Source organism: Diadema antillarum, unplaced genomic scaffold, assembly GCF_040938485.1.
Source record: "Diadema antillarum isolate AM-2024a unplaced genomic scaffold, OU_Dant_1.0 seq00001951_RagTag, whole genome shotgun sequence".
Taxonomy (NCBI): domain Eukaryota; kingdom Metazoa; phylum Echinodermata; class Echinoidea; order Diadematoida; family Diadematidae; genus Diadema; species Diadema antillarum.
This window is the reverse complement of record NW_027272611.1, coordinates 217782-241829: the sequence shown is the minus strand read 5'-3', so window position 1 is coordinate 241829 and position 24048 is coordinate 217782. Positions and strand designations below refer to the sequence as shown.

Genomic DNA, 24048 nt, shown 5'->3' with positions numbered 1-24048 from the left:
GTGCTCGTCACTAAAAATTTCAAATTCTATATCATAATTACGTATGCATTATTGTGCATTTATTACGTATCAGTGGCTATCCTTTTTTTTTAATGTCAATAAACAATGTAGAATGCGAATTCCCTTTCAAGTTTGTCACCTGGAATAATCAGGAGGCACAGTGCGCATCGCCCCACCTCCCCCCCCCCCCCCCCCCGAAAAAAAAAAAATGCTCCGGCCCGCCGAGTAGTTTTGGATGGGGCCATGACGTTATCACAATGGACAAGATATCATGGAATGTGAGTTTTCAAACAAATATGGGTTAGTAAGGTAACTTTCTTCATTATTATTATCATTATTGTTATTATTATTATTATTATTATTATTATTATTATTATTATTATTATTATTATTATTGATATTGTGGGTTATGAAAAGAGTGTGCCTCTGCAACTATATGAGTTGAGGAATATGGGTTTGTATAAAGTGTAGATTGCCTGGGAAAGGGAATTACTAAAGCAACTAAAGCATGTGATATCTGTTTGGTTTCCAGACTCATGATTGAATTATTCACTTATTCATGTAAAGCATTTATACAATCTATTTATTTTCTCACTTATATACATGCACATGTATCTATCTTTCAAAAAAAAAAATAAAGCATTATGACAGATTGCAGATCTACTGGTTCAATGTGGTGCCTCTCTGACACTTATATCTTAATTGCAAAAAGGGGCTCTGGCCATTTCATGTCATCATCAATCACAAAATTGGCGAAGGGTGGAGGGGGGGGGGGGGGGGTGAACAAACACAAAGTCTGTCACAGCACAGCCAGGCAAAGCAGCTTTCATCTTCACAGTAAATTTTCTCTTTATTCAAACACATGGCATCATAATTATGGTACATGTGGGACTGAGCATGAGGAACTACGATAAGATGAAACAAATCTGCAAAGAACACGTTCCCCTTTGCACATTATTTTGTTCATTCGCTTGTATGAAAAGCAAGGATATTACAGACAAGATATAACGGTCCCATATGAGGTATGCTTTCATTAAAAAAAAAATGACAACTTGTAAGCTTGTGAATCACAAGGATTCTAACAACATTGACTACATACGGAATTGACACCTTCTTGTGTTCAACTGTTCTACAGACATTGGCTATGCTATTGGATAGGATATCTTTATTGGAACTATGATGCATCAAGACATACACACTTTGTCTGGTGTATGGATAATATCACATTCTTGCTTCAACATTAAGTATTAATCATCAAAGCAAAGAAAAAACAAACAAACAAACAAACAAACAAACAAACAAACAAACAAAGACATAAACCTTCTTGGTACACTCTTGCACCAAAGACATAGTATGGCGGAACCCCATTATAACAAGGACCTTGGACCGAAAACATAACCTTGTTTTACCAGGGCAACAACTAAACAAACAAACAATGGAATATAAAGAGTTGGGACCAGCAAAATGGCTTTGCCATAATAGGGTTTTGTTTCCCACCTTAATCTAACAGGTTCCACTGTACATCTCTGGCTGATAGAGGAATGGAGACACTCATTATTCATATCATGATTTTACTCTCCATGTCATACCGTAAGAAATTCCACCAGAAGTATTACACGTCTTCATATGTTAGATATCATAGTTTGAACTATGTAGTAGCTCTAAATGACTCATTTTGACTTATCAAAAAAAACACACACTTCAGTTTGGACTCAAATTAATACCATTACATTGTACAAAGGTAATGCCATGTCAGTCTTGTCTTCAACAGAAATGAAACTGTTGCAATGCCCACTACTTTCATGAAGAGAAACATGGAGTGAACAGCGGACCAAAGTTTATCAGGTTTAACTGTTACCCAGCAATCATATTCCATAATCTTCCTTGCAAACAACATGCGACAATACAAAGTCATTTGCATTCTGATTCATGACTTGACAGCCATCACTTTTGATTAACATGCCATGTACAAGATTCAGTCAACTTTTTTGTTCTTGGACATTTCTAAAATGGCAGGTTTCACATGATCATGTGGAAGATAAACCTGCACACACACACAAAAAAAAAAGTTAAAGAAATCATCTCTTGACTACGATATCACCATTTCTTACTGGTTTTTTCACATGTTTTTATGAAGGTCAACTGCAATAAGATCACAACAATGTGGCATGGAACATTACACAGTGCTGAACTTGGGTATATGTATTTGATGATCATTTCCGGAATTGTTACTCTCAGCACAAAACAAAAGGATGAACGTTTCTGGAATTGTTGCTGTCAGCACAAAACAAAAAAGATGACACACCCATGTCTAAGTGTTTCTACCCTTGACTACTTAAAGGAGAAATGTAGCCAAGTTAAAGAATCAGAAACTCACATATGAAAGTGAACAATCGACAGGGATGTCACATGACAATAATATCACTAAAAAGGCTTTAAGAATATCTGACTTTTGAAGCCTCATGTAGCTGTATCTGTATAAAAGGCATACTTAGTTTTCTCTGGTATTTTTGCATTAACTTTCTATTCTTTTTTTCACGCAAACTCAATAAAGATGCATACTATATGCTTTGAGATGGTTTTCCATACTAGCCCACATACTTGAAGTACATGCATCTCAGCAAATTGTGTATCCGTAACATGTGTTGTGGAGTTACGACCACTTAATAAAGAAATGCAATCATGAACTTATGAAGTATACCATATAAAGCAGAATTTTCACATGTTCCTTTTTTTTCACCAATATATGTTGGGTTAGGAATGCATTTTAAGCTGAAATCTCCTCTTTCAGAACATGACCTTCAATTTTTGTTACTATTACTTTTCATTATTTTATTTTGATATCTTTTTTTTTTAACCTGGCTACTTTTTGTGGGTTATGTGATGCAGGCGTCACATATAAGCAAAATTTCAATGCAAGGATAGGCCTACTTGTTCTGTTTAAAATGTTTTTATTTTCAGCATAAAGTCCTCCTCAAATGAGGGTATAAAACTGTCATTGGACCAGAAAATCTTCACAAAGAAGGGTAAATATGCACAAACAGCAGTCATCCATATAATCAATTTTGGAGCTACAACTATTTGTGAAAGAGAATACACACATGTATAGAACTCTCTACACATATCAGAAAGTCTGCAAACTGCAGATCTATAAAATTTCCCTTAACATACAACCTGTCACATACAAGGGGCCTTCCAAGCAAAAATGACACACTGATTTGAAAGCAAAGAAATGCAAAACACATGAAATGGTATAAGTTACACAAGTCTTGTTATGACATCAGTCGGTTTTCACGACTTTTACATGCCCTAATCAGGGTGCAAACACTGGCCAATCATTGACTATTACACAGTCAGTTCACTGGGCTGCTATAGAAAAAGAGCTGTGCAGTTCCATATATGATCCAGATAGAATTCTTGAAGGCAGGACACTGCCATTCCTTTTGGCATGTCATCTAAATGAAGACATGCGGCTAGGGGTGGTAGCTGTAGGGAAACAAGCATCCCACTGCTACCCTAACTTTACAGTTTTCTGGCAAAATTTCTCCAAACATACCTACATGAAAATACAAAAGAAACAGGAACGTCTTCACTCATGATTTATTTTTTTCATGCACATCAATGACAGATCGACAGCTCATTGCAAGCAGTGTGCACAGTCAGCTACAAACAGGGGAAGGGAACCACTGCAACTACACTGTACGTGTCCAAAAACACATTCAACCCTGCCAATTTCCCGCCATCATAATGGGAAGTCTAATATTCCTGCAATGTGCTCCAGCTCCAAGACAAAATGTGGAGGCAAAAGGAAACATTTCACATTTCATACTGAATTGCTCAGAAACAAACAGGAGAGAATGATACAAATTATGGCAAGCAATCGTGTCTTTGCTAATTATCTGAGGTAAACAAATATCCACGGAAAGGAGCGCAAGGCCACAACTCCCATCAAGTATGTGAGTCGTCGCATTATATTCCTGAGCACGGTAGTGCAGTGCTTTAAAGCATGGTAGCCAATTTCACACACTCTACTGCCCTCATTGCTCCGCATTTGACCACCAATATCTCTCGACCTGGCAGCAGACATGTTGGAAATAATGTTACAGCAGGTCCAATTCATGCTCACATTCACATCAAAGTGATTTTATTCGATACAAAACATGTCACATGTTCCCTTGTACATCATCACGCATCGACAGTCCCTTAATCAAAAACTGAACTGCTCTTTGCATGTTTGCATAACAGCCAAGGGATACTCAATACTGATACTACTAAACATTTTTCAAATCTATAAAACTGAAACAATCTGAATTGAGGTTTTCGTACCAGCAGGAGCCATCAGCAATTGCCCCATACAGTGGGGCATCAATGAGGTCTGACAGATGGAGTGGCAACTCTTCGTACGTCATGCAAACAATGTTTGGGTTCTATAATCATTACAATGGGATGTCTTACATTCCTCTATGCTTTGAAGTCATGCTCAGCATTGCTCTAGCTCCTTGACGAAATTTGAAGGTGAAGAGAACATTTCACACTCACTGTATTACAAATTATATTTCAACATAAAACTTTGTATAAAATACTAGAACTGCTTGAAACAGTTTAGGAAAGAATTCAAAGTTATAAACATCTGAAAATCTGTTCTCCTCATAATTGCAAATTGAATTCAAATGAAAATCAGCTCCTCTTAAAAATGACTGCATTTGCATGTTAGTTTTTCACCTTTTAATCTCGCCTAATTCATCTTTCAAATGAATTACTCTGCTAAAGCATGTTCCAGCATTGTTTTTCATTGTCTCCTGTTAAAAGTGTGATTTTTACACTGCATTTGATTTGCTATCCCATTCAAAGTGCACACATTCATTTCTGCCAGCACATTGAAAGAGAGAGCAAACTGCTGCAGGGGGAAGTCTTTTCTGCTGTGAGGGCGCTAGTCCTGGGGGGTGTTTCACGAAAAATTTAAGTCAATCTTACATTCATGATCATCTTAAAACTATGGCAGGCTGTGTGTGACTTCAATGATATCCCAACTTTCATATTAGAACGAAAATTTTGGAGACATTTTCATACAAGCATAAATTAGCAAAAAAAAAAAATTAGGGACAAAGGATATTTTCCATAAATTTTGATAACAATTTGAAGTGGATTCTGAAAACATTAGATAAAACTCAAAAGAGAAACCAATGGCATACCATAATTTCAAGCCGATCTTAACTTCTAAGTTCGACTTATGTGAACCCCCCCCCCCCCCCCCCCCCCCCCCCCGATTTCCTATACTCTCTTTTGTCATAGCACATCGGTGCCACCTGTAATTTTGCACACAACTTCTGGGTGGTGCTGCGCATGACTTCAAATGACAGCCTAAGTTCTTTCTCCATCTTTAACACCTTCCTGGGCGTATAAAACCCTTGTACATTATGCTAAACTGCATGAAAACTACCGGTAGATTCCTAGGCCATGCTTTTATTTCACAATCACAGAAAAGGCAATTCAAAATGAAATAGCACATACACAGACATGACAACAATGCTCTGCTGTAGGACACAAAATCTTTTAACAAATTCCAACCTGACACAAATGATTTACAAGTCAAAAAAATCTGTCTATACTCACAAACTGCTAGTTCCCAATACTCATGTTGCTGTCAGTCTTCCTGCTAATTCAATAGGAAGCTTTAGATTTTCGCGACGCTCGACGGGGACGTTCTGAGCATGCACAAAAACGCGCGTCAAGTCGATCCATTTATAGCTCACGTCGTCTGAGTTTTTCAATACGCGTTCTGGGCTATTTTTACATCTGCTCAATTCACGACGTAAGGAGATACTTCATGCACTGATCTTATGGGGGCGCCATTTTATTTTTTATAGGTTGCGTCTCAGCGTAATCTACAGCTACTTTTCAGCAAGACGCAGGGAGAGAGGAGAACGTCCAGTGCAATTGTCTTCTCAAACGTCCGCGCTGCAAATCTAAAGCTCCCTAATAACATAGCAGAGGATCAATTCTTTTTAAGTTTTATTTTGTATCTACTGGATACAGAATGTAGAATAATGGGGAAAAAAAACAGCAATTCAGGAGATTCCCTACAATCTTTCCAGTCTTTGCTGTTGTTGGTTTTTCTTTGAAAAAGAGGACATGCTGATTCAGTCCAAAAACTTTACACATGCTTCAAATCAACCTCAGAATACATCTTTCCTTATCCCAACATACCCTCTTCATCCTAGTCAAAAGAGGAGAGAGAAAGGGATATAGAAAGAGAGGTGTATCCATAAAAATCAATGCATGAACATATGACCAGTCACTGTTAGACAAATGTTAACGAGGCATTGAAGCAACGAGTCAAACGTTTCCATTGCATGTAGATGAACCCCTATTCAAAAAACAATCACACAAGCAAACAGACAGACAGACAAAACAAAAACAAATGGGTCTTTGTCACATACATATCACTCAAATTTCTTTACAGTCTCTAATCAACGTTAGTCTGTTTAACGTCATCTCTCCTCATATTTTAAACATGCTGTTCATAACATCTACATCGTTATTATATATATATTTTCTGAATCAGTATCGGCAGTACTGACCTAACAAATATACACAAAATTTACATCAACTTTTTTGTCTTTCATTTTTTATAAATGATAGAAATACAAAATTGACTACAAGTATGGAGCAGTCTAGTTTAGAACTATGTATAAACTACTTTTACCTAGTCTACGCTACTTCCTGCCTTAAAAACCTAGGATAATCTATGCACGATACTGTTACATTCTCATGTGGCGGACATTGCGCAAATAAAAGAATTTAAAAATAAATCGAAATGGTGACATAAAGAATATGTCCTATCATTAGCACATCCGACACAATGAATATGAGGGACCCAAACATATCCGTTCAGATGTGACTTTGATGACATAGATAACATAATACTACTTGAGGTGGATCAAACAGTGGGCTGCTATGGTACGGATCACAGAGGCTGTCATGTGGAGTTGATGCAACCTTTAAAAAACAAGCACAATGACACATGGAGGAGTAAAACCTCTACTTTTCTATTCCTATTTTAGAGCCGCATGATGAGTTCTAGGTATGGCATCTAACCGTTGATGGTAAAATCTGAACACTGACAGGGGGGCTGGGCAGGCGGGGAAATAAGTGGGCAGAAGGTGAGGGGTGAAGGAGGGGCAAGGGAGGGGTGTATTCAGATGGATTTAAAAACAGACATACATGCGGAGCAAGCTGGGCAACCACTACCGGCAGCAGCAAACACTTTAAAGGATCGTTACAGGCTTTATCAACCCATTGAGGGCGGCCTGATTTTTACTATAGCATGCATTTCCCACATACACACGCCCAAGTCTAGCCGGGACTGGTGTTCAACAGGTTTAAGTACAGATGTAGTTGCTTTCATGGCAAAGTGGCTGACTTGCCAAATCTTCACTGCTTTGGGATATAATAAGACTTTTTGTGACACAATCTGGACTACTTGTCATCAATAACTTAAGATTCATGTTTGCAAAATTCTACTGCAGCAGCACCTCATATCATATCCACAAGCACTTCACTGAAGACAACATGAGGACAGATCCTGCCATTTTTGTCTCTGATTTTGTTGTCGTCGTAAACAATCAAGACTGAAACCAGCATGAAATTGTAGTATTACATGAAGAAAATCATATTTCAGGTGCCCCATGACACTGGGCTGGTTGGCTCAATGCGACTTTGAATCTAATATCCTTTGATTAGAATGATGTAGGCTTTTTGTTCACAGAAAGCAATCAATTTCACACTGAGAGTTAAAAAGTTAGAATTGCATTTGCAAATCACTGCAAGAGATCATATCAAGTTTTACATAGTTGGATAAGAATTCAAAATACTATGTTAGATCTTCTGATGTAGCAGTCACTAGGAAACTGGATAACAGCAGTTTTTTGTGGCAAGACTTCACCAAACCAAGAGTCCTTTATAATGTACAATTCACTGCCACTGCTGTTCCCTGCAAAGGCTGATACCAAGGGAGCACTTCATGAGGTGCTTTTTCAGAATTTTTTTTTGTTCTGACAAACTGTTATGAGCTACTGAAATCTTCTTGCATCTAATTGGCTGAGAGCAAATTTTGTCAGAAAAAATATCTGACAAAACGCTTCATGAAATGCTCCCCTGAGCAACTACAAGAATCATCAATATCTCCTCTGCAGAGGTACAGTGACAGAAATATCTGATTTTGAAATAAGAGCCAACAATAAAGTATACCAGATAAACAGTGTGACATTTGCTAATAAGTGATTCCCTTCTGTGCCACACATTAATACCATCTCCACAGCCTAGGTTTGGCTGTCTCGACTGCTGTCTCGAAGTTTTCGATTCATTACAACAATTATTATTATCACTGACTGGAAAAACTATCAATGCTATGTTAACAGCTGCAGCTGTCCTACACTCTGTTGGTCACTGATCGCACGCAAACAATAATGACAGATTCGATTGGCCACTGCCTCCATCACAGACCAGAAAGATCTCTTCATGTATGCTTTCCAGGAAGAGTAGTAGCTTCTGTTTCACTGCACTATGATTGAGAATGAAAACTGGGGTTCTAACATTCCTCCACTATATATTAGCATCACATTCCCTCCTCCTTCATACCACTTCTCCCCCTCCCTTTTAAGCATGGTCCATGAAGATTCAATTTAAAAAAAAATCAAAAGATAGAAATCTGGTAGTGTCTTTGTGCCTCTGATTTCAAGCTCTCCGTTCCTAAACCGATTCCCACAAAAGCCCGTCATTCAGTGATCCACATCATCCACGCCGGACTGGCACAGGGAGATGGACAGAACTCGATACGGGTCACACGATCAGAAGGGCGCCCTCAGTGGTCCATTGGCATATCCTTGGTTGGCCCTCAGTTACTACCCTTTCACAGACGAGGATTACTTTCACGATGCAGCCCAATATTTCTCTCACTTTTTTTTTTCATTTCTTTTTTTTTTTGGCAAAAGCCACGGGCCAACTATCGTCCACTATCCAATGGCCCATGAAAGAAATTCTTAAATATAAACAAGAAAACAAATCCAAGAGAAGACGGGCGAGGGAGCCGCTTTCAACTGGTCAGACTCTCGATAGCCTTCTCGATGTCCCAACATGACGACGATAGTGCCTCTCTCGCACACGTCTATCGTGGGGAAACAAACGGGGGAGAATGATAACAATTATGGCAAGCAGTTACGTCTTCGCTACTTTGAGGTAAACCAATATCTACGGAAAGTGGCATATGGTCAAAACTCCATCAAGTATGTGATTCGTCACATTATACTCTGTAAGCATGGTGTACAGTGCTTTAACCCTAAAAAGACTGGGATACCTAATTTGCGTACATACTTGCAGCGGTTATGGTGTTACGTAGCATTTTACGGTCACAATGTCAGTAAAAAATGGCATATTTGTATGTGTTTATGTGTAAAATGAATGAGGTTTTGCAAGATTCTGTGTTACTTTTGCTTTCCTTGCACAGTCTGTTTTTCAGCTATTAAAATCTGATCTAAAAACATATAAAATAAAAACAATAATTGACATAAGAAATAGAAATAAAGAAAAACATAGAAAATCTGGAAATGGAAATACACAATTATGATTTTGTTTAATTAATTACCTAATTTTTGGTCTTAGACAATCAGTTTTCTTACAAATACATGTTAACAACTTTCTTTCACATATTCATAATTAAGGGGTCACTAGACAACCATATTGGCACAAAAAAAAATCCATAAAAATCAGCATATTTGCATAATTAACTAGCCTTAATTACAAAATTACAGTAATTGTTTTAAAATTAAGGTAATTTTAGTCAAATTAACTATGCATTCTTGTAGGGCAGGTCATAAACTAGGTGCAAGACGAATTTGGCGACAATCGGACATTAGTGGGGGCCCATCATGCTCCCTCCCCCCCCCCCCCCACCCCCCCCCCCCCCCTTCCCAGTCCTCAAAACCTCCAAAATAGCCTTTTTAGGGTTAAAGCATAGTAATCTCTCTAACATTGTCATAAGGGTAGGTTGTGGGAACTGTCATCTAACCATTACACAAGGACTGCTCCATGTTTGACATTCTAAATGTCATATAAAGCAGTGCTTCTCAAGTGGTAACACCACACCCAACACTAGCACCAAACTTACAAAAAAAAAGACTTTTCGCCTGAACATGACAAACCATTATCATTCATGGTCGTGGTAGGATTTCCTAGACATCTCTGCGATTTACATTGAACAGAAAAAGAAGGGACAAATGTCTGTAATAAAAGCAATGTAGGAATATACACTGGGCAATAACATTTCTTGCATGAACAAGATGCCAATGGGACAATGCATGCTAATTCATTAAGACAGCATACCTATATTAATCAAAGCTCAGGTAAGTTTTCAAGGATTTGCCAAAGAGAGCAACCTTCTCCATCAACTGGAATGATAAAAAAAAAGTCTAAATAAAACACTCACTTCTTCGAATCCCATCTCTACTATCGTTTTGACCTTTGTTTCGAGCTCGCCGTTTCTCATGCTACCCCCAGCATAGACCGACGTCCAGTGCCTCGCGGTCTTGATGTATTCTTCATGGTCATCTTTGTACTGTATGTATGGGAAAGAGGTGGGGGAAAACAATAACACACTTGATAATAGCGAAAAAGACTGGTACACAAAATCAAAACATATACACAGTTTCATATGGATATCACAAATGGTTCTTAAATTACATCGTCCACAAAATTGATTACAATTGGAAGGATGAATGGACAGACATCAAGAAAGCACAATGTCTCTGGCGACACTTCGCGGAGAGGCACACAAATCTTGTAACACAGCAAGTAACTGGCAATAACGAAACAGAGTAGGCACATCGATCTCCTTTTATCTTTTCTCTCCAGAAATGGCTGATAAATATACCCACAAGGTTGCATTTTGACGCATGTACAGATACACGCAGAGTGCAAATTATGTGTGCACTGCATACACACATGTATACAAATCATATCATCATACTGTGGTATTTTCGGTATCTTGATAGCAAATACATATTTCTATGAAATGTTTAAAATCAAGGCAAGGTGTCGTTTGGGTTACTGTAAAACGAGAAATGTTCGCGTGCATTTTAATTTCGCGAATTTCGCGAGCGCCAAGATTCGCAAAATTAAAATGCACGCGAAATTTCTTATCTACACTATATGCATTGAATGCAAGAGGCAATTCGCGAAAATTTCTTGCCATGAAAAAGGCCGTCGGCTCCCATTCACGAAAATTTCGTGCCGTGAATACATCATGTTTTACAGTACTCAAGCATGGCATTTCTCTTGGCAGACCTTGGTCCCTGGGGGTGTTTCATAAAGCTGTTCGTAAAGTTACAAACATCTTATGAGCGACTGGTGATCAGTTCTGATGTGCTATACTTATCAGAATTTCCATAATTCAGCACAAGAACTGATCACCAGTCGCTCGTAAGTCGTTCGTAACTTTACGAACAGCTTCATGAAACACCCCCCAGGAACAGGTAAATTTGGTACAAATCTATACAGTAGAAGAAATAAGCTAATAGTAGAAATACACACTGTTTGAGATATGTTGTATAATTATCACAGTCACTCGCTTTTATATTCCCAAAGAAACATAAATCTCCTGTTGCATGTTTTATTTCCTGTCGTTTCTTGTGAAAAATGAACATGCTTTACCCACTGGCCTTTTATTTCCCTCCTGAATGTATCCCATTAACAGGTAATGTTATCACACACTGGAAAAGAGAAATTGAATAAACACATGCAGCTAACTCAGGCAAAACATCCATGGAAAGTCAAGTGGAAAAAAACAAACAAACATAACAGTTATGTCCATGAAATGCAAATATAAATGGCTGGTGAAATGTGACACTAAGGGGAAATTTTGTTTCTCTCAGTTTCATTCTTTTCTGTGAATGTACACATAAATAATGCTTCAGGGAAAGCAGGACTGAATTACTGGGGGGGGGGGGAGGGGGATTTCTCCATACACATAGTAATTAAATTGACTATACAAAGCTCAGTCAAAGTATGAGGAAAACTGAACAATTTTATCAATAGTCCTGAATTTAAAAAGTATTTATTAAGTTAATGTAATGTGCTGACCTCTATAGACAGGATCTGCAAGACAAATTGGGATGTCTCAGTAGTAGAACGACATTTACAAATGAAAAGAAATTTCACAATTTGTGGGTTTTTTTTCTGAAAGTACACATTTCCGATTATTGAGATACATATAATCTTCAAATTCATGAATTTCTTCCGTTGAGAATCTCGACGGAAGAAATTCATGAATTTGAATAACAAAGCAGTATCCGCTGCATGCTATAAGGATTAGAACCAACACTTGCTTTCGGGCGAAAGCTCGGTGGTCTAGTGGAGATGACGCCTGTCCAGTGATCAGGAGGTCGTAGGTTCGCATCCTGCTCGCGTATGTACGCCCATGATTTTTTATCATGGCTACTACTAAAACACTTATCAATTCAGTGCTTATTTACGTCGATGTAGGGCAATTTGTCAATCAGTTGTAACATATAATCTTGTACACTGTATATTGAGGCGAGAGGGGCTCTTTTGATATGCCATGTAGTAATCCTGAAATTTGAAGATTTTGGTGGTGAAATACCTACAATTTCACATGCTCTGTATATCGCTTTACTATTGTGACATCATGAATTGGTGCAATCCAGAGATTGCAACACATAAAATCAATCTAAACTTTTAAAATTTATGACTTTTGAATGGACTGTCTGATATTCCTCACTTTCACCAGTGCTTCCCATGCTATCGGTACTCATGATGAATCCATACAAATGTTTGAAAACAAAACAAAATAAAAAAACTTCCTCCTATAGCAATGGTGCAACATAAAGAAGACATCATCTTCATCATTATTATCATTATCAACATCATCATCAGCAGCAGCAGCAAAGGCAGTTGCATGAATAGTCCAACTGTGTACCAAGCTCATTTGAATTAAATACAAGTAGGGCTTCCTGAATCTATATGGTAGCATACATTTCAACACTGCACTGAATATTGTTTGTCTACATGTATAGTGTTTATTGATGTTCTTGTGTCATAAATGAAACTATGCTTTCAAGGACACTTGAACTACTTTGCATCGTCATCGACGACTACACAGGACATTTCCTACAACAGCACGGTCACTTGAAAGACAGCCACTTTGAAAAGGGGCAGGCTGACAGATTTGATATTGACGGTGTGGTTGGTATGGATTCAGGCGATCTTCAAAAACCTTGTCTTTCACATGTGTTTCAAATCTGATACAAGATTTTGATGCAGTTTTCCTAAAAACTGGTAGTGTAATATGTCTTTCAGGATGCAGAGAGATAAGTGTAAAGTGCAAACACCATGTTCACGGTGACTCTCGCGACTTCAGAGCATGATCACACAAACAAAATTGGCGGAAACTAGAGGTTTCATCAAAACTGGATTTCTAAGAGTTGTAGAATTGTAATGTTTCACATGTTTTTTTTATAACAAAATAGGGAGCTTTAGGTTTTCGCGATGTGGACATCCAGAGGAAAAAAACCTGCTTATGAAAATCGACCTAGTGTCATATGAAATTGCACATTCCGTTCTGGGCTATTTTTGCGTCCGCTCAAATTCACATCGCAGAGAGCTACTTGATGCGATGATCCTATGGGGGTGGCATTTAACTTTGTTTAGGCTGGGTCCTCGCGTAATCTAAAGCTACAATGTACTTTGCAACACGAAGCAGGGAGAGCGGAGAACGGCCAACGCAATCGTCGTCATAAACGTCCGCGTCATAGATCTAAAGCTCCCTACTGATGCCTGCAGCAAGCACAAATATGCAAATTAGATGAAATCAGGATGTCATGATCTCACTCTCCTCCCACAGAACTGCAAAAACATTTTCACTTAACTTCTTGTTTGACATGAAAAGAACAAATAAATAAAATTGTATCCTTCACATAAAATTGGTTATCAGGTTGCACAAAAACAAAAACGACAAAATCCAAACCAATATCCTTTGCATAAATATTTCATTATGTCGCAATAACTTGGTACTGATGACTTTTAGGGGGGAAATTACAACATTATGTGAAACTCATAAATTGCCATAAATGTCTTTAATACCTAATGTAAACTTTTGCTGAAATTTCTACCAACCTGTTCATAATTTTTTTTTTTTCTGTTATTAAAGGGAAATTTCATCCCAGTATAATGTTGCTTAGTAAGATAATAAGAAGAAAATCAGAGCAGTATTATGTACATCAATGAAAAATTTGGGGGAAAAACATAAAATGGTGATCTCAAATGGAATAGAGAGTATTAAAGACAAATAGGTAACTCTGTATGATGTGGGTGATAAGCAGCTTTCCATATGGTTTGTACACAAAATTTCTGTTATTTTCATTTTTCTCACATATTTGGGCACAAACAGAACCTACACTGTATCTGCTGAGGAGGATAATGCAACGAAGTATTACTCTTATTACATGCCAAGAACAGGTCTGAAAAAAAAAAAAAAAAATCCTTTTTTGATGTGTCTGTTCCCCCCCATATTTTCACAGATCTACTTCTTTGATTTTTCTGCTTTAATCCAAAACATTATGACATCAGGATAGAATTTCCCTTAAAATGTCAACTTGAACACACTTAATAGAAATACTCATGTGCACGCTATACACTGCCGCATGCACAACTTTAAAGCTACCGGAAGTACGTAGATGAGGTGCTCCCATTCATTGTGCATGTTGACATACTGTACACATGTAATTGTGGACAGACTGTACGTAAAATAAGCACACATATTTACCATAGTGTGCAAATGACACATATCCACACACACGCAAGCTGAATATATACCGACACGAATGAATGGAACACTTTTTTTTTTTTTTCACACCTCAACCTTCACCCCTCTGATTAATATTCTTTTGCTTTCATTCATTGATCATGTTCAATAAAAGAATGAACTTGCATGGGGGACCAGGTGACAGGAATGGTCTATCATAGCACTTTTCATACTGTCCCTGGCTTCATGATGAGGGCGTTTTTGCTACATCCAGAAATAATTATACTGATAGTCTGCACTAAACACTCACTTGTTTGGCCACCACTGCATCCTGGGGGTCATCGGGCTCCGCATCAGCCAGTAGTGCCTGGAGGGAGAGCAGGACAGTGCGAAGGGTCATGGCCGCCGCCCACTGGTCCTTCAGGATGTCCAGACAGATGGCCCCCGTAACCGAACTAATGTTCGGGTGCCAGATCTTGGTCACAAATTTCACCTGCCCGGTTCAAGAAAAAGGTTTGGGAAGAGATCCAGGGTGCATTAGTGACAGCTGATTGTGACAAATTCATGTATAGTATACAAAATAGTCACTCCTATTCTGTGTTCAATTCCTGAGGAACATATCATTTGAAGTGACACTTGCCGTGGAGGTTCAGCTCAGGGATACTGTACTGTACACATGTGCAATATATTTAGCTATATGTATGAGAATATTTTGTGAATTTGGACTTGTAAAACAATTTTGTAAGTGGTGGAGTTTGCAGATACAAAACTGCAGTGCCATAATGAGAAATAGCTATCATCCCCTTTTAGGCTGCATAACAAGCAATTTTGCGCTGAGGAGTAGATACATTGCATTTGCGTTATGAGAGGCACATGGGGAATTCTGTCAACATTAGTTGACTCAAACAATTTGTGAAATATATACCATGTATGCCATTGTGTTTCACACGGACAATCTTTTGTGGATGGGAACTTGTAGGACCATTTTGTCAGGATTTACAACTGAACACCACAGCAATGGGGAATAAGTACAATGTAGGCCATATTACCCTTTTTGGAGAAAAGAGTTAGTACTACCCACCTTGCAGAGTGTATATTTTCATTCTTTATATAGGAGGTATCATTTTTGGCATATTGACAATTTTTGCTAATTATCAGTCAACTCAAGACATTCCCAAAACAGAGATGCCACGTTCAAAAAAATTTTATGAGTGAGATTTCCATCACTCGGCGTCTCGGCGCGTGCGCATGCGCGCGAGCGAGGGGCAAAGCAACCAAGCGTGGGGAGGGTGTGGGAGGGGGGTTTCCCCCTCCACAGTAGGGAGGTTTTTTCAAATTTTAGCTCTTAACGGTGCAATCTGGCGCATACTTAAGTGACTATTTTTTTACTTATTTTGAAAGACAAAAGGAAAATATACCTTTAATTGCAACTATCACATAATCCTTTGATTTATATGTCCCAATGCGTGAGAAAAATGGGTGCCATGCGTGAGATCGTGAGACGGATCCTAAATGCATGAGTCTCACCCAGAATGCATGGGACTTGGTAGCTCTGCCAAAATAAAACCACCATGAAGTGCATGTGTAGCACCAACACCAATGACAGTCCTCATTTGTAAAGCATTTATACAAGAGTGTGTATACAGAGAACCAGGCATACTGCAGTCTGAGAAGTACTCGATACTGTAAAGTGGCTGATGTGTCACTATCATTTCATGCACAGCTACTTGTATGATTTTCATATTCCTTTCAAATATGTTCATCAACAAAGGGATCTATGGCATCACGAGGAAATAAACAAGATTTTAAAATACTTGTATGGTGCCAAATGAAAACACAATTCAATCTCAGATGTGGCTCTGTGAATGTTCTGATAGTATTGAAATTACCTACCAAAGATCTGAGAAGAATATACATCGAAGCTACTTGGAGCGCCCAGGAAGAGGGCTTTTATTCCTTTATAATGCCTGGTAACTGAGCATTGAAGGCAATTATGCACTGAATAGCTACACTATGAAACAGAAACACTCTGGCAATTTAAGCTGGGGGATATTTAGCCTCAAAACCTGAAAAAAAAAATAAACAAAGCAAATATTTCTGGACTCTGTTTTTTTGCTATTTTGATAATTTTGGCAAAATCATTGATTCGAGATCACTTTGTATAAGACTATCACAAAATGAAAAGGAAATAAGACACCATCTTTGTGTGTGTGTGTGTGTGTGTATTTTGTCTTGTTGTTAATATAGTTTTCCCCCAGGGTACTAAGCATGCGTGGAATGTAAGGGTCACTTATTGGAAACAAAGGCCTGGCTCAACATTGTTGCGCCTCTCTAGCAGAATAAATACAAAAATTGTACATTTTCAACAACAACAAAATAAATGAAATAAAGAAGTTTTTTCTTCTCATGGTCAAACAAAATGTATGTAAGTTGTTCTTGTTTTAGTTTGTGTTACACTTTCCTTATGAGTGCAAAACCCTGAAAGTACAAAACACAACCATCTTTGTTTTCCTGCTTTGCATACTACTTATTTCCTGATCAATGTTCCATACAATTCCATACTCTGTCAGTGTGTGTGTGTGTTGCCATCCTCTCTTTTATTCACAATCATTACGAATCACTTTCAGTCCACAAAACTGGGAAATAAACAGCCCACAGCCCATATACATGTATCAAAAATTCTGGTGGACAAGGAAATGGGCATGTGTTGTACTCTCGCGTCATCACATGTCAGCGGATTCAATAAATATGTTATACAAATTACATCTGTCTTTATGTAAACCAATTAATAACTTTGCTGTTTCAGTATTGTTGAAATATTCTCATCATTATCAGCTACATATTTGAGTAACAGACAATCACAGTTTAATAATAATAAGTTTTTTTTTTGTTTTTGTTTTTTTAATCCAGGGTAGCCTGTCGTTTATACACATAGAACTTTTAGCATGAACATCTCTTAAGTCAAAGGATAGATCAGTAGGATACATGAAAATTGACATCAATCCATGTGTCATAATCCTTTTCTTCTTCTTCTTCTTCTTCTTTTTCTTCTTCTTCTTTTAATATTATGGGCAGATACACAAGCATTGTATCTAACATTAGTTGAAAATGTGTATTGATGACAACTGCAACATATTGATAACACTTGCAGCAACAACTGGAGGTGACAACAATACAGTCACCAGTGTACAAACTGATATGTAACTTAAACATTTCATCTATACAGGTTTTGCCATACATTCATCATAAATGAGTCCTGAGGGGGATCAATACAGGACACCACAAACTTTGATGACCCTCTGTTGCTTTTAAATGTTGCCACAGACTATCATTTCTCCTTTTCTTATGTTCTGAATGTGTGTAGGAATGCGGGGAGTGTGCAGAGTTTGGGTGCATGAAAAAAAAAAATGTGCATGGTTTATGTCATCCCTGGATCACTTTACTCTGTAATTTAATCTCAGATTACAGAGTGAAAAACCACTGCTCCCTTTTTTTAAAGAAAGTAAAGGTTCACATTGCAACCTCCAGGTACTAATTGGTAAGCGTATGATAGGATGTACAGGCAAACAAAAATTACATTCATTACTCATTAGCCATTTTAATGGGTGATGGTATTTATCACATGCACTCAGCAAAGGCTGTCAAAATGGTGGTTGGAGAAAAGGAATAGCACAGTGACACCTTGGTCATGAAATAATTAGCCAGTTAGGAGTTAGCTCATGCCCACATTAGTACAAACAAGATTTTTTTTCCCCCTGTTGGTTATGCAACTCATCTTTCTTCAAAGTGACTGAGTGTATGAGCTTGCCCGATGGTGTAACAATTTATGGAATTCATCAATCAATTGAAGAAAATTCACACCTCAACCTTCACCCTTCTGATCAATATTCTCTTGCTTTCATTCATCAATCATGTTCAATAAAAGAATGAACTTGCATGGGGGACCAGGTGGCAAGAATGGTCGATCAATATAAACAAGGGGAAGCATCCATTTCAGCATATTTTTACTGAATGTATGAACAAATTTTTTCTATTAACATTGCCAAATACCAAGCTTGCTGTCATGTGGATGTGCTGGCAAGCACGATTTATAAAGCTAACAGGAACAATCTTTAAATACTGTAAAGCCAGGAATTTTCCCTTGCATGAAACTTTCACAAATTTTGCAGGGAACCAAGGTTCACAAGTAAAATGCAGGTGGAATTTGTTGTTTTAATACAATACGCTGAATGCCAGCGGCAACTTGAAAAAGTTTCATGCCGAAAAAAGGGCTGTTGGCTCCAATTCGTGAAAGTGTCATACCACAGCTCTTTCTGGTTTTACAGTACCACGGGACGTCACTGACGCTTTATCTCAGAGTTTATAAACCAACATGCCTGGTGGGACAAACTGCATTTTTCTGCTCATGCACAAAGAGGAACTAAAAAACTGGCTTGTTTTTGTTATTGATGTTGTTTTCGTTGTCGTTGTCGTTATTGTTGCTGTTGTTGTTGTTGTGTTCATTGTTGTTGTTGTCATTGTTGTTGTTGTTTTATTTTTTTCCCTCTCATTACCTGAGGAGGATTGAAGGGGTACGTCTCAGGAACTTTGATGTGAAGTTTGAATCTGCCCCCCTCGTAGGGCGTGTCCGGTGGCCCTATGATTTCACCTTGGAGCTCCGAGTAGTCATCATCCATGGGTAGAACTATCTTGATCTGGTTCTTGATGGCCTTGGGACAAATTTTAGAAAAGAAATGAAAAATTGCACAGTATCGATCCGTCAGGATTCAAGAACTCCTTGGCATTGATATTAAAACAATACAACATCAACTATCATGTTCCTGGCTGGTCAGAATTAAATTTGTATTTGACTGTATGCTGGAAAGGTTTACTGACAGACTAAATACATCCCAAACTTCCAAGATATTGAGCTCATGGTATTATGACTGAAACGCAACAATTATCAACAAATACAACATATACAGGTTAACTTTTTTTTTCTTACATTCTAGAGATCAAAACAAAAGTTGTTCACAGCAAAAGCAAACAAAAACACATTTAAAAAAAAAGTCTGTAAACATAAAATAGTCTTACATAATGATATTATCAACTTCCTCAAGGTTCTAACAAACCCGACCACTTGCCTGGGCAAAATACAGTACAATTCGCTATCAGGGAAGTTGTACGAATCTGTTACTTCAATGGCTAGATGGTGGAAAAATACACAACTTATAAGTATACACCATGTATACTGTAACTGTGACCCCTCTACATCAGGAAAGAATTGAGAATTTTGTAAAAGAAGAACATGATGTGTAAATAAATGGGCACAACATGCAGAGCTCTGATTTCAAGGTCTATCAGCAGCATATTTGTGCAACAGACCCTAGAACTTCTACTACAACAAGTGTACATACATGAGCACTCACAAAGTTGATTAGGTGCCAACATCCACATACGAAACTACTGTAAGATGAGTGCATTAATTCTAAAAGGGATTAACTGTCATTATCACTTCAGAGTTGCATGATTGACAGGTTTTGTAACATAACTGCTATATTTTGCTTCCAGCAATGAACTTGGGCTGCAAGACTTCTTTCTAGACATAAAAACTTACTCTAACAAATTATCATTTCTCACAGGGTTTATTTAGTGAAGCAAGATATTGTGAAATCACTCTACCACATTTAGAATGTTGCTCTATCAAACATTCAAGCCACTGACACTGTTTAACATTGGGAGCAGTGATTTAAGAAATGTTCAAGTCATCACATTTGATGCATATGTGTAGGTCAGTTGCATCCATACCATATACAAATTTTGCAACATGAAGCCAAGATATAGGCCTAAGGAGATATCGCTATTTTTCTCAATAAGCCATAACTGTAGACAGTTTAAATATTCTGGAAACAATTTCGATAAAATTATTGTTCACAGTTAACATTTTATAATACATGTAATTAACATCGATTAAACTGAGCAACATTTTCATATTGGTTGTTCTATCCCTAATTCACATTTTTGAACTAATTTGAAGCACTGAAGCTGGGTTAGTATAATAAATCTAATTAACAATGTAATGTGATTTGTTTGGTTTAACAACTGGAACCATGATCATCTATTCTTGGTTTTTCATCGCCCCTTGCTCCAACTTTGCCACTTGGCAGAATAGTATCCAATTATAAATTATAAACAAATGGTTTGCTAAGGCAAACTGTAGCTTTTTCACTTGTACGTAAGTATTAAACCAACTCCATGTATGTACAGTGCACATTATACTGTAAAACATGATATATTCGCGGCATGAATTTTTCGCGAATTGGAGCCGACGGCCTTTTTTGCGGCATGAAATCTTCGCAAACTGCCACTGGCATTCAGTGCATATAGTGTACAAAAGAACTTTCGCGTGCATTTTAATTTCGCGAATCTTCACGCTCGCGAAATTTGCGAAATTAAAATGCACGCAAACATTTCTCGTTTTACAGTAGTTCACTATATATATTACATGCCATGGAACAGAGACATGCGAGACATACTATTACAAAGCAAACACCTTGTCAGTTAATTTTGCCAAGTGTGCATGTCAACATACAGAAACTTCCATCTTCCTCATAACTGCATGGCTTCCACTTTCCTGTGATCAATATTATACATCATCTATATAGAGCGTTTTAGCAGCGCATTAAAAACGTGTATTGTAGTCCGCTCAATTTTTATCGTTCAATATCAGAGCATATTGAACGAAACGCATAGGCCAACGTATTATTTTCCCCATAGGCTACCGTTGTTACTTGCCGTTCAAGATCACACCATATTCAATTCTGTCTCATCTATCGTGCGAGCGCTTGCTGAATGCGCAAACGCTTGCTACTAGTGCGCGTCATTTTGTTACAATTCACGAGCGCGCAAACATCTTGCTAGTTGTTTCGTTTCATACGCAGTTTTAGGGGCTTCCCCTTTTCAGCGCTGGGATGTGACTGCTGACTCAACTTCCAAGACGAGTAGAAGCCGGGTAATTTTGTGCAGTTTATGCTTGCTCTACTTGATTGTATAGATGATAATAATTATATTGGACGGCCTTGATTCATGGAATACCAGGGAATATTGCACTCGTTAAGTTCAATATTGCACTCATCTTCGATTCGTGCAATATTGGCCCTAACTCGTGCAATATTCCCTGGTATCCCATTCATGGCCATCCAATATAATATATAAATAACTCGCAATGCACGAAAATCACAGAACTTAATATTATTTCTTTATTGGTCTAAGTCAGACTTAGATCTGGCCATTTCCAATGGCAATGCAGGGTGGAGCGAGGATGTGAAACACAAACCACTTCACCAGGTTACACACCCTGCTCTTTGCGATGAATAAATGAAGCGCTCAGGATCTTATTTTAAGAATGCACAAGTTCGACTCTCTCACACATGGGACCTCCATTTTTTCATTTTATATCCTATCTGCAAAGCCAAAGGCATGAGGATCTTATTGACATTACATTAGTAATTGAGGTAGAATGCATGGAACAGAGTCTGAAATGACTTCATCTTCCTTCATGATTTGATAATCTTTGCGTTATTCTTACTATTCTTAGCTGAATATTTCTACTTCATCATGAGATGGGCATGGGTACTGTGTAAAAAAAATATCGCATTGTCAGACTGGGCTCAGTTAACTAGCGTTGTTGGACAGATAAGAGAAGAGCTGTATTTTAGTAAAGAGCTCCCTAGATTAAAAATCATCTAGACCAGATACTGAGATAGAACTGCACAGTAACAAAGTTTGCAGTAGAAACCCTAGGTTACAGTCGTGTATTGAATGCCATTTGCATTGAAAACGTTTCGATTCGAAATGTACCTCGTCGCTGCTCATAACTTCTTTCAACTCCCGTTGTATCCTGTTTGTCGCAATATTTGCCATGTTCACTGGTGAAATGACGACACTGCCAAAGACGATTGAGTTCCACGCATCACAAATTCGTACACAAAAACACGGTCTTGCAGCTGAGTGTCTGCGACTCCGTAGGCCTATCTACACCGTTTTATTACATAATCTTTAAAAACCTATGCATGCCATGGAATGGTAGGCCCTGGCCATTACACTCCGCGTATCTGACTGCAGTAGATCTATGCATTGAATGAATACGGCATTACGGTCGGAGCGAACACGGCGCGGTGGTGGTGTGTACGGTCATCAGAATCTACGTCGAATGACAGGTCGTGTATAAATCGGGAGGTGCGAGATGCGCAGATTTGATAATGTTGTCTGTCACAAAAATTGTTCAGTGAGATGCTAAAATGCATTGTGCTATACTTAGTGCTAAAATATTCACTGCTAATTATCGGTTGTGCATTTCAAAATATTTCACTTTCTCACTCTCTTTCTCTATCCGTCTCTGTTGTATTCTGGTTATCCACCACAATCGCATAAAAAAGAACAAAGGTTTGATAAAACCTAGCTCACACATTGCGCTCAGGCTTCCAGTAAAAGTGTATTTCCCTCTCTTTCAATTCACCTATACCTTACATAAAATTGTACACTTTCTGCGTTCTGTTTTCTATTGTGAAACATGTGTATTATCTTGTTGTTTTTCATGGACCGGGGAGGAGGGTAATGAAAAGTATACATGATAGTGCCAATGGTTGCATGGGACTAGGGTCATTCACAGCTCCCCTTCAATCCCAACTTTCTTTATTTGGGCTGGGGAACATAATTTCGGAGATTAATGTAAGCTGTACCCGTTCATGATTTTTCTTGTATGTTTGAATTTTAGTGCACGTTTCTCTTTCTCTTCTTTTTCTTTCTTTTTCATTTTCTGATTTTGTATTTGAAGAGTTTGTTCGCAAAAACCCGTGGCGATAAGTCCATTTTTGAAGATTTTGAAGTACAGTCTCTGTCATAAAGTACAAAATAATACCTATTAAATGATTTATTGGTCACTACATAATATAAAGGTACATTTTTCAAGTTATGGTCAAAAGAAGCAAAAATTGTCTTATTATTCTCTTTATTTTTCTTGACCATTAATCGCAAGTATCTCCATTTGGCAAATATGGACTTATCGGTTTTTGTGAACAAACTCTTCATTAATTTTGTTCTATACGTCATGTAATATGTTCTATTGCCGGAAAATCAGTTTAGTTCAATGTTAACATATATGTGTATCTTAATTTTGTTTAACTTGACTTATGTGCAAACCTATACTATTGTATCCATTCATGTATTTTTGCATTCGTGTAATTTATTCATGT

General features: G+C 37.8%; 1 protein-coding gene across 1 annotated transcript; it reads right to left on the bottom strand.

Annotated features, from left to right (window-relative positions):
• Nucleotides 1-6729: 6729 nt before the first annotated feature.
• Nucleotides 6730-22898, bottom strand: LOC139713351 (ubiquitin-conjugating enzyme E2 K-like). The gene is made up of 5 exons (XM_071625093.1): nt 22655-22898; nt 19369-19524; nt 15126-15308; nt 10484-10612; nt 6730-9166 (listed from the first exon to the last, which is right to left on the bottom strand). Exons 1-5 carry the CDS (start codon nt 22715-22717, stop codon nt 9095-9097), a joined length of 603 nt encoding a protein of 200 aa, XP_071481194.1. The 5' UTR covers nt 22718-22898; the 3' UTR covers nt 6730-9094.
• Nucleotides 22899-24048: the final 1150 nt, after the last annotated feature.

Excerpts from the sequence above, each read along its gene's own strand:
- LOC139713351 (XM_071625093.1), bottom strand. The coding sequence starts at position 22,717 with ATGGCAAATATTGCGACAAACAGGATACAACGGGAGTTGAAAGAAGTT. Across the intron at positions 19,525-22,654 it reads AAGTTATGAGCAGCGACGAG|GCCATCAAGAACCAGATCAA; the intron begins GTACATTTCGAA and ends ATTTGTCCCAAG. Across the intron at positions 15,309-19,368 it reads ACCCCTTCAATCCTCCTCAG|GTGAAATTTGTGACCAAGAT; the intron begins GTAATGAGAGGG and ends TGAACCGGGCAG.